The 12384-nt window shown below is 39.3% G+C and overlaps 1 protein-coding gene across 1 annotated transcript in view; it reads right to left on the bottom strand.

Annotated features, from left to right (window-relative positions):
* The window catches only part of wb (wing blister), a 682542-nt gene that overhangs the window by 50610 nt on the left and 619548 nt on the right, over nucleotides 1-12384 (bottom strand). The window contains exon 40 of the mRNA XM_068227209.1: nucleotides 3644-3803. Within this exon, the coding sequence (XP_068083310.1) occupies nucleotides 3644-3803 (160 nt within the window). The remainder of the gene's footprint in view (nucleotides 1-3643; nucleotides 3804-12384) is intronic.

The following is a 12384-nucleotide window of genomic DNA, read 5'->3' as shown; positions in this document are numbered from 1 at the left end:
AGGAGGCATCGTGTGATTTTGTGTGCCCCTGTTGGTCCTTGTATCTGAACACGGGCTGTCTGCAGAAATGAAAAACTGGGTGGTCCAATTTCAATCTTTCCAACAGAAGTTGACTGGGATTGGCTCTGGTTGCAGATAGATATGTGGTGAAGTTGTCTGCATTTAGAACATGACACTCTTCCCTTCTTGTTGCAGCTCTGGACGTTGTGACTTCGATTGAGGCAGAGAAAGCATCTTTTGGAGAGTTTCAGCTTCTCCACCCTAGCTTAGGGTAGGACTACTTGTGTGTATCCCTGTGCCCAGTGACCCCTGCTTTCACAGAAGGCACAGAATGGTGTTATTGTGGGCTTGTTCTGCTCCCTCCTTAACTTTTGTGGCCTAGTACTGACAAGGAGAGCAGCTGCTGTAGGTTGGTAAATTGATGGAAGTGCGATGCTAGTCTCTCCCCTGAGTTTCTGAGTGCTCAGGGCCGCTTCTACCTCCTCACAAAGAAATTCTATCAGAGACATCATATGACCTTCAGAGATTTTGTTGTGCTTTGCGTGAATTAGCCAACGTGTGCAGACTGCCGCTGGAAAATCTTGTAAAATCTTCAGGGCAATCACGCGTCCGTAAACATTAATGTCTTCGCCGAGCGTCTTGAGGGCTTGAACTCTACAGTGGCACTCCAGGTATGTCACGTTGAGATCATCAGGATTCTCTGATAAGGTGGGTGGTAAATTCTCCAGGTAGTTCAGATGAGCCTGAATTATTTTATCCTTGTCGCCATAACGTTCAGTAAGTAAAGTCTTGACCTGGGCGTACATTTCTGAACTAAGTGCTATACCATCGACAAGTTGCTTGGGTTCTCCTTGTAGATATCCTCGTAATAACACGTGCTTGCTAATGTCTGGAATCATGGTGGTGTTGTCAACAGCTGTCTCGAACTGTTCCCAGAAACGAGACCAGAACTCTATGTCACCTGAGAATGGCTCAATGTGTATTGTCGGGAGTTTAAATTCTGGAACAACTGGGGGTGGAACATAATAGCTAGAACTGGGAATGGATGATGACGCATTTGTCTCTGCTGGTTTCCGTGTAAGAATTTTGTTGGCATGCTGTATAGCTCTTGTTGCACTGTCAACATAGTTTTCACATGCCTGTACATCTGTTTCATAATCTGTGTCGGGTAACTGGTCGTGTATAACATCGTCTCAGGAAACTAATAATTGCAAAGTGTTCTGAAGTCTATCATGAAGATATTCTATTTTGTCATAGTCTGGTGTATTTGTTTTATCTTTTAAAAGATTGACAAAGCGCGTTAAATTTGCTCGCAGAGTAGTTCGCTTTCTTTTCAGAAGGGACAGGTCTTGTATAGACATCGCTGAAGGTGTGACAGACGGGTGATTTATGACGGCTGAGGAGGGGGTCCAGATGAACGTGCTGCAGGCAGTGCTTTGTTCCCGTGACAGTAGGTAGTTGGCCGGCAATAGTCCGCCTTGTTTCCAATAGGTGGCAGCACTAGTCACACAGACCGGCGTGGAATTGTTTTAGAAAAAACGATATTCTTAAATCATGCAGAAATAATATCTACACCAATGCAATAATGCCGTATAATCCCCATATAGCATGCTATGTTAGTGATTCAGTACACTGTATCTCAGAAGAAATCACTGTTCTACTCATCGTGATCCTGGGTCGAGTGGCGTGATGAAACATTCCCTTTACAGGAGATCTGTGGTTACTTGGCGTGAAAGTTCTCCAAATCTTGAAAGTTTGTGATGAAACGTATCGTAACTTGAACAGATGGGTTATTTCGGCATCATAAATGTTGGGGATATCACTAATAAATAAAACACTGAATCACTTTACTTCGTCATGGCTACCATCTTTATTCTTACTTTCTACAACCCAGTACAAAAGAAAAGCATAAATACAAGCAATATGGCAGTTCCCAGTAGCTCTGCTAGATAGCAGGAGCTCATACTTGAATACTGAACTATGTACAGTGAGACTGCATATTCAAATCACATAACGCCGTTAGAGTGTGTACGAGTCCTTTTCTATGAATCTCCAACACCTGGGTGGTGGTGGTGGTGGTGGTGGTGGTGGTGGCGGTGGCGGTGGCGGTGGCGGCGGCGGTGGCGGCGGCGGACATTTTGAAGAACACTTTCCAAGTTATCAGAATGATTGCACTTCTTACTCATGTGAATTTGTACAGCTAGGCACTTGACGATATCTTTAACTTAATTTAGCAGACCATGGAAGCTTCAGATCTAAGATCTGGATCTGAAATGTGCTCAGCAAATGTGAATAGCTCAATATAAAAGTTATTCACAAACAATAGTGAGTTGGTGACTAACAATATGGATGTTGTGAAGAAGAACAAAGACAACTGTACACTTGAATTTGAATGTGTTAATTGAGCCAAGAGTACTGTAAGAGGATGAATTAGAAACGAACAATAGTGATAAAATTCATGGAACATTAAAGAGAAGGAGAGAAATACAACACAGAAGGAACGATGATTCAAACAGAGAAACTTAAAATCATGAGTTATGACTATGATGTTGTCATGTCTACAAGAGCAAAGTAATATCAAGTTAGAAAATTATGCTCTAGGCTGAAAAACAGTCTGTGAGAAGGCAGATTTGTTGAGTCTAAACTACAATGCAGCTCCGCCATCACAACAAATGACGTGAACAAATCATCAGTATCATATGGGTGGAATGGTGATTGCTTACTGTGTCATATTATTATGCCAGAAAGGTAAAATTAAAAAAACAAACCAACAGATTATACAAGACTTGGCTTTATGGATGACTCAAAATGTTGGGTGAGGCAGAAAAGGTATGACTGCGAGACGGAATAAACAACGATTCTTTCAAGCCTTGACTCTAATATGGGTAATCTGTGCAGTAGAGTTCTCAGTCACCTGCATGTAATGCTAAATTTGTGGTCAGCATGAAGTAATAAATACATCATAGGATATAAACTTCATGGTTTTCATCCGTATTGAAATGTGATCACAATAATAATTAAACTTATGTTGTAATGGTCCACTATTCATAGTATAGAAAAGGTGGACCATTATGACATAAGTTTAATTATTATTGTAATGAATAAATTCCTAAAACACTCACCAGCTAAATGAGATGCTTGTTACCTCCAGGAAGAAGATGCTTGTAAACAGTCCTGAAGATGTGAAATAATGCCTTGTTCTTGAGATATTTCATAAGTGAGAATCAGCTAAAGTCCAGAAGAAGCAACAAAACTGCTGGAAAATAGTATGCAGGGAAAATCTGTGTAACAGACAGTACACAACTAATGGCTCGAAAAAAGATTCCCTTATGGGCTACACAGGGCAGAAAAGGAGGCCATTGCATGGACTTAGTCATCTGATTTTAGAATACGTTTTTGACTGCATAAATTGTACAGATCTGTTAACTTATTTTATTCCTGTTTACATTTTAAATTACAAGATGACAGCACCAAATGTCATTTAAAGAGCATTGCATGGAGAACATAGAAATATCTTTTCATTAAGGCAGAGGACGTCGCTGACAGTTGTAAGCTCAGAGCTGCCTACTGAGTGCACATATGGTGAGGAGAGGGACAAACATTTACCAAAAAGAGAAAGATAGAGAAACAATTCCTAAAATACCTTGTTCCAGTCCAGCATTGAAGAATCGGCCAGCTTCGCAGGATATCCATTTACCAGTGTTGAACTTCCTCGTCGTATTCAACTCCAGGAGAGAGTTTTTACCATAGCCAATACGGAATATGATATGGCCATCTTGTAGCATCAGTGCAACAAATTGATCCTGAAAGATAGACAACACGTGTAACACGTTCATCATGCCATGAACACACACTAATAAACAACATGGCACACTGGTGCTGCTAATTCCGAAAGGTTTACAACAGAGCAACAGGTGATATGTTAAAAACTGATGAATTAGTTACAGTACATGCACAAGAAAAAAGAACACATAACAGGACGAACACAATGGCATGCCAGTTCAGGAAGATGGAGCAACTAACATCTCCACATCTTTACAAAACTTTATTATAATGGCTTTCCTGTCAAACTGTGTGGTTATAATGTAGTGTGATTATGCCATGAGTTGAGTTGAGTTGAGTGAAGTGAAAAATGATATACAACATAACTAATAAGGCTTATTTTAGATTGTACATGTTTGCTTTCAAGCCAGACACAAAAAAACTAGAGCGCTTCAATCTGCAAAAACCATCTTGAACATCAAATGGGAGGACCTTCTCACCAACCTTGCAGTTCTTGAGAAAGCGCCTACTATAAGCATTGGGGCTACCATCACTGGCCACCATCTCAGATGGATAGGACACGTCCATCGCATGAGTGAAACCACTTCCTTGTTATTTCCTATATGGTGACCTTTGCTCCACCACAAGACTTCATGGAGCCCCTGTCAGCCATTTCAAGGATCAACTAAAGTATACTATGTAAAGAGCTGGAATTAACACTCAATCCTGGGATATGCTTGCTGAGAATCATACACTTTGGAGACACACTGTGTTTACATCAGTTACTGTGTTTGAAGAGGAACAATGTAGGCATGAAGAGACTAAATGCTAAGCAGGGAAGCTCTATCAAGCTCAGCTCTCCCCTCCCCAAACCATTCCATGTGATCTGTGTGGGCGTATGTTTCATGCCAACATTGGGCTACTAAGACATATGAAACATTCCGTATAATCCCAAATACCACCTGCCACCAAATAAGAACCACACCCTAAATTTTAGATGGCAAAATACGGAAAAATATAAAAAATCAAATAACTTGCACACCTATTTAATTTTCTTCAAATATACCACAAATATAAATTCAAACAGTTTACAATTAATAAAACCATCACAAAAATCATAATTAAAATCGGTCCAATACTCAGATCATTCACAATTTACCGTCGTCATCTGAAGTTTCACTATAGGAACTTTCGTCGCTGGCATCTTACTACAAATAGTCGTCCTCACTACCGTCCACTGAATTTGAAATTCCACGTTTCTTAAAGCTTTTGGACACTAGATTGTTGGGAATGCGCGCCCATGCGGTCTTGATCCAGCTGCATATTAGTCCCACTTCAGGCCTCTTCACTCGTCCGGTTGGTGTTAACGTGTGATCACCATCAGACGTTCATTTGGTGTACAACTGTTTCATTGCATTTTTGAAAGGCCGGTCCACGCACGCATTCAACGGCTGGAGAATAGAAGCGAGTCCTCCAGGAATTATCGCAAGATCGATTTTTCCTTTCCTTATCATATCTTTTACGGCATCAGTCGGATATCCTTGGTAACTGTCCAACACAAACGTGTTTTGTTTTTGTAACAAAGCTCCCGGGCGACATTGCCAAATGCACTTCACCCAGTCCTCAACTAACGCACTGTCCATCCAGCCAGACTCATGTGCTCTAACAATAACACTGGACGGCAAGTTTTCTTTCAGAAGTGTTTTCCTTTTCAGAACCACATATGGAGGGAGTTTGGTTTCATCCGCTAATACACACAACATTACCGTGTGTCGTTGCTTTTCGTTACCACCTGCTCTGATGGTTACACTTTTAGAACCCTTCGTATCCACTGTATTTTCCAACGGCATTTCAAAATAGACAGGTATCTGGTCAGCATTCCCAATTTGCGACAGCAAATAAGAATTTTGCTTCCTCATGAATAATGTGACACTGAAGGGCTGTTAATTTTTCTTCATATGCCCCAGGGAGACTTTGTGAAACAGACGCACGTCTCCGAATGCATAATTCCTTTCTCCGATAAAAGTTTTGGATCCATCCACGGCTTGCAGTAAAACCCTGTGTTTTGAGTTGTTTAGTGCTTTCAAATGACACATTTCACTAGGAACACCATATCCTAACTCACATTTTTCTATCACAAATTTGTGGAGTTGTTCTTCAGTTTCCGGAAACACTGCACTTTGCCCGCAGAATGCTCTGTGTTCGCTGGTACTTTTTAGAAGTTTTAATTTCTTCTTCCACCAATCATGAATACACGGTTCATCAATATCGTACTTTCTGCCAACGGCACGATTTCCGTATATTTCAGCTTCGCTTACAACTGTAAGTTTTTCACGCACAGTAAATGACCGCAGACACCGTTTTGAATCCATCAATTACTATTGAGACAGCACTTTCACGGGACAGATACGGAACTCGAATGTGAGCGAGGTAGACTTCCATAACCAACTGTCTCGACTCACGTAAAGTACAATATCCTGTGAGATCAGCTATTCGCACACCCAGCATGCCAGCAACACTTGTGAAACAAATGACAATCGAGCATCCACAGCAGCGGCTTTCATATTTACCCATATTCTTTGATTTACCATATTTCATTACCTTACATTTCGCATTTATATGCCCCTGTAACTGTATTGAGAAAAAGTCGATCTTGTTTTCTAGAACGCAATTAAAACACAATAAGACCCAAATGCCCGTTTACATGTGGTATATTGAGTACGGTAACCATATTCAAATCTATTTCAATAATCCTTGAAAACGTAGTAAATATTTTCGAAAATGAACAGCTTGAATACGACCCGCTGAATATGTGATGAAGAAAGCCCTTGATGACTGGACTGGAGGCGTATCAATTGGTGGACGAAAAATCAGTAACCTGCGCTTTGCTGATGACACCACTCTCCTTGCCAGCAGTGAAGATGAACTTGCAGAATTACTAGCAAGGGTAAAATATTCAAGTTTAGAATATGGGCTAGAGATCAACATGAGCAAGTCCAAACTAATGATAATTGACAGAGTGGCACAGATCCAGCTGGCAGGTTGATTAAGGCAACTGGAAATGGTAAATGACTTTATATACCTTGGGTCGACCATGTGTGATACTGGAAGTTCCGACAAAGAGATTAGGAGACGTATCACCTTAGGGCGCGTTGCCACGAGCAAACTCACAAAAATATGGCAGAGCAGAGCAATTACAAACAGTACAAAGATTAGTCTAGTGATTCTCTTGTGTTCTCTGTCTTCCTTTATGGTTCCGAGACCTGGACCCTCAAGGCAGGAGATAAGATGTGGTGTTGGAGAAGGATGCTCCGTGTACCTTGGACGGAAAGAACAACTAATGCATCTATTATTCAAGAACTGAATATCACCGAACGTCTCTCCTCTCACGTCATAAAGAGAATCGTCCAATTCTTCGGACATATTGTAAGACGTGATAGTGAAAATCTGGAGAAATGTGTCATGGAAGGCAAAGTTTTTGGCAGAAGACCACGAGGAAGAACATCGAGTAGGTGGATTGATCAAGTTCTGCGTACCACCGGTCTGACTCTTCAGCAGGCTTTAAGAGAAGCTGAACATCGTCAAAGTTGGCGCCGCTTAATCCACAATATTGTGTGAAGTCAAATGGGGTTACGATGCTCAGCAATGATTTACACGACATATGATGATGATTTTGGGGAAAAAAGTGCGGGTGATATTCAGGATTATATGCTAGGTTGTGTAATAATAGCATGGTCATCTGTGTAGATGAAGTTTTCCATTCCTTCAGGTAAATGCTGGTCATTGGTATAGATGTTGAAAAGGGATTGGTGGAAGGACACTTCCTTGGGGTAACCCATTCTTCTGGGGTCACCATGAATTTATTTTTTCCTAAAATTCTGTTGTGTGTTGCAAGCTTGCAATGTGTCAATCCAAGGGATCATTGCAGCTTTTTCATGAGCACTGCGTGGAGAGCCTGTCCTCATTTTCTCACCAAAGGAAATCGCATTGAGAGCTGCTGGGTGCAACACTATTTTATACATTTTTGCCTTCAGATCTTTTGGTCACTGTGAACACCAGTGACTTATCTCTAAGCTGGGTGTCATTTGTGGATATTGTTAGAGATTCAAGGTATTTGAACTCTGTGGTTTTCTTCAAATCCCAGTCATTGATGCTGATGGTACCAGTGGTTTGAGGACTGCTTTCCAGATATTTAGTCTTTTGATGACTGAAACACATGTCATTCTCTGTTAGTCTATCTTTCCAAGTTTGCATCTGATTTTGAAGTGTGAGAGGGGTTACATAAATGCCACATACTCTGCATCCAGGAATGAGGGGACTGTATATCAGTCTTAGCTGCATCCATGCAAAGGATGAGTAGTAATGGAGAGAGTGCTGAACCCTGATGGATGCCAACAGTGATTTTAAAAGGTAGAGAGATGCCAGCACCAGACTACACTAGAAACATTTCGATAGAGAAGTTGGATCCAGCTTGTATGCCATAGTACTGGAGAGCTATGTGGGACCCTAACAAAGGTGTACAGTCTTTACTTTTCCTGCATGTTTTTCCAACACGAAACGTGTGGCACCCGTTCAAAGAATTTCATGGCGTGACTAAGGAGACATCTTGCTCACAGCTGTGCTGGTGGTCTATATGTGATATCTCCACGCTCTCCCAGTGTTTTACCTTTTACCTTTCATTCTTCATCTTGTTGATGGCCACCATTACTTCTTCTGCTGCAGTCTGTGACAGAAACCTAATGACTCACTGTCTGAGCTCTGAAACCCCACAATGTAGGAATTTCAAATTTTTCATGATGGTTGCCGTATGTGTTAGGTACTCTCTAAGAAATGGTTTGACAAACTTCCACCCTAGGGGATAAAACAAGGGTTAATAGCAAAGAAAGAAAAAGAAAGAAAACAGTTATTCATTCCTCTGAAACCGTTCGCAATACAAAGTTGATTGTGAGGAACTCCAGAAAGACTTAGACATGGTTGTGAGATGAACAGTGGACAATGGTATGATGGTAAATGGAATGAAAAGTCAGGTTGCACATTTCACCAAGAGAAAGAGTCCTCTCGGTTTTAATTACTGTCTTGATGGGGATAACTTGAAGAAATGGGGATTCACCACAACTGATAGAACGTGATAAATGCGGACAAGAACAAACTACGAGCCACATGATTCAGTGCCCTGGTGCCTTATGTGCCCAACATCTTGCACAGAGGATGATCTTCTACAAGCCACTCTGAGTGCATTACACATTGCAAAATCCTGGGCATGTGTAATATGATCTCACATGTTATGTTTTGTGTACTTCAAATTGACTTGTACATTAACTGTAAATTTGTATGTTTTCGACCAGAGGATTATAACAACAACAATGATGACGACGACGACGATGATAATAATAATAATAATAATAATAATAATAATAATAATAATAATAATAATAATAATAATAATAATAATAATAATAATTGTACCGGGAGGTACACCAAATCCCCGTGCATTTAAATGAAGCACCTTGAAGAAGGCTATCTATCATATAAAAATTGGAACATCTAGTACAAGAAGTTGGGACGTTGATCAAAACAAGTCACTACTAAAATGATGGAGTAATATGTTACTTTAAAGTTTCCTAAACTGACTGGATTTCTTTGTTTTGTCACTGGTTAAACAACGATTTCAAGAAATTTGGACTTTTCTCCATAGATGGTTCGCATGGAAGGACGTGGGTTCGAATCCCCGTTAGGAAGTCGTAAAATTTAAGAAACGAGATTTCCACTTCCGGAGGTGCATATGGCCCTGAGGTTCACTCAGCCTACACCAAAAATGAGTACCAGGTTAATTCCTGGGGGCAAAGGCGGCCGCACGTAGAGCTAACCACTCTACCCCATAACGTGCCAAGGTTAACAATGGTGGAAGCCTTTACCTTCCACTCCTCCAAGGGCCTTCATGGCCTGTACGGAGGTGACTTTGCTTTGCTTTGCTTTCTCCATAGATGTCTCTATTAAAGAACTGAGGTAATGCACTCTGGTGCAAAGTGGAATAACTAGAAATTTAAAGAAATTTTGTGTTTGTTGCTTTTCTGAACTGAATTGACTTTTCTTATTTTTGGTACTTCAAGGTTTGCAACACTTCTTACTCATCCCGCCAGTGTTGGTTTCTGAACAATCAGAAATTTTGTGTATTTATTTTTCAGCCAATCATAGGCTTCTTGTAACCTTTTGGTCATCCAATAAAATGAGAGGGTGTGTCCAGATTTAGTCCAGAGCCTTCTTGAAACTTCCTCTCTGGTATAAAAGCTGTCGCTTTTTCGAGTTAACTTGGCTTATTGATCATCGCAATACTGAGTGTTTTGTGTTGTGTTAAGAGAAGAGGCAGGGATCCTCATTCTTTGGCAGGCAGAACACCAGCCCAGGTAATGGCCACCAGTTTTCTATTTCTGTAGTTACCTCTGCAAGCTGAACTTGAGGGGAAGGTTCCAATCTTTAACTATGTAACAGTCAATTTCGTAAATGTAAACTTTCTTGCTTCTCACGTAAAATTTCATGTAAGTCCTAAGGACTTAAACTGTAAATCAGGGATAGAGAGTGCGTTAACCTCTTGAATTCCCCTTCAATTAATCTTGAGCTGACTAAAATTTTGTAACTGCTTTTCTCTTGTAAGTTGTAAATTAACTTGTTCTTCTAGTCACCTCAGTAGTGTGGGATTAGCCTCTGTGTCGTCGGGCCGCAAGCCCAAGTAGGGTTTTAACTCTTGATTTCAAGGAGTGCAAGTGTATGCCTCCATACATTTTGTTTTTGGGGCCAGTAATTGATCCTATTAATTTCCATAAAGGCCCAGTAGAATAGGTACTAGATACCCTGGTGTAAACTAAAAGGTAATTAGTATGGTGTTGTAAATTGTAGGTTGTGCCTAGAGAGGCCTAGAAATATAATTTTATTGAGCAAAGACACTCTAATCTCTAATGTAAAAGGTTGCCTTAATGAGGCTGTAAGTGTTGGGAGTGCTGTCTTGGTAGAATTTGTAGAGCATGTAAGCTCTTTTCTGGTAATGTATTAGATATTTGTGTGGTGCCTTTGGAAGGCCATAACTTGTGCTCTTGAAAACCATTAGCGATGTTGGGACCTTTATAAGATATGAGCTTTAAGCTCAAAATTGTAAATTACTAATTCTTGAGTTTTCTATTTTGTACCTAACTACCTGTACCTGAAATCTTGTTGTTTGTTAAAATTTAATATCTGAAAAGAAATATAATCTTTATTTTAAAGTTTTAAATTAATCCTTGACTCTTGTAGATAGACCCATTCCAGCCCGCACCTTCTTTCACCTCTGTGATCCAAGAAAACATGGCAACAACAACAACAACAACAACAACAACAGCAATAATAATAATAATAATAATAATAATAATAATAATAATAATAATAATAATAATAATAATAATAATAATAATAATAATAATAATAATAATAATAATAATAATAATAATAATAATAATAATAATAATAATAATAATAATAATAATAATAATAATAATAATAATAATAATAATAATAATAATAATAATAATAATAATAATAATAATAATAATAATAATGGGGGTGTTATTAAAAGGAATGATCTTTACTAGGGTAATCACATTAACAAGGTTGTAAAGAAAAGTTACGGATATCTTCACATGGTTATGCGGGTGTTTAGGGATTGCAGAAAGGAAGTAAAGAGATGGTGTATAAGTCTTTGGTAAGACCCCAATTAGAGTATGGTTTCAGTGTATGGGATCCACATCAGGATTACTTGATATGAACACTGGAAAAGATCCAAAGGAAGGCAGCACAACTTATTCTTGATGATTACTGACAAGAGTAGTATTGCAAACTTTGGCATGGGAAGACTTGAGAGTAAGGAGACCAGCTGCGTGACTAAGGGTATATTCCCAGCTGCTGATGTAGAGAGGGCATGGAATGATATTAGCAGACAAATAAGGTTGAGTTGAGCTTTTTAAAGTAGGAAATTATGAAGATAAATAGTTGGAATTGAAGAGGACAAATTGGGGCAAACATTCATTTTTAGGACGAGGAGTAAGGGACTGGAATAATTTATGAAGGAAAATGTTCGATAAGTTTCCAAGTACGTTGAAAACAATTAGGAAAAGGTTAGATAAATAACTGATAGGAAACCTGCTACCTGGGCAACAGTGCTAAATGCATATCAATATGACTTATTGACTGACTGATTGATTGATTGATTAATTGATTGATTGATTGATTAATTGATTGATTGATTTGAAATGCCACATAATTTATATCCTAAATGTTAAGAAGGATAAGGTTTGAAAATATTTCAGCCCTGAGGGGTTAAACGAGCGTTAAACGCTTAAACTTGAAATTTGCTTTCTCCACAATTTGAAATTGAGGAGCGTTTTTTTTTTTCAAAACTCAATAAGTGCAATAAATTTTGAAATTGAGTTATGCATGCTAATATTATCAGTTTGACCTTGCCGACCATCCTGTGCAATCATCTTTTGCATAAGTCGATATTTGCCATGTATAGAAGTGGTTGAAATCACTGGGTTTTTGCAAAAGTTGATATATGCTCTCAGAAAGTTAAAGCAATCATCGATAAATGCAGTTAAC

This window comes from Anabrus simplex, chromosome 4 (assembly GCF_040414725.1).
Source record: "Anabrus simplex isolate iqAnaSimp1 chromosome 4, ASM4041472v1, whole genome shotgun sequence".
NCBI lineage: Eukaryota > Metazoa > Arthropoda > Insecta > Orthoptera > Tettigoniidae > Anabrus > Anabrus simplex.
Note: the sequence above shows the minus strand (reverse complement) of the source record. Positions and strands in the feature narration are given on the sequence as shown.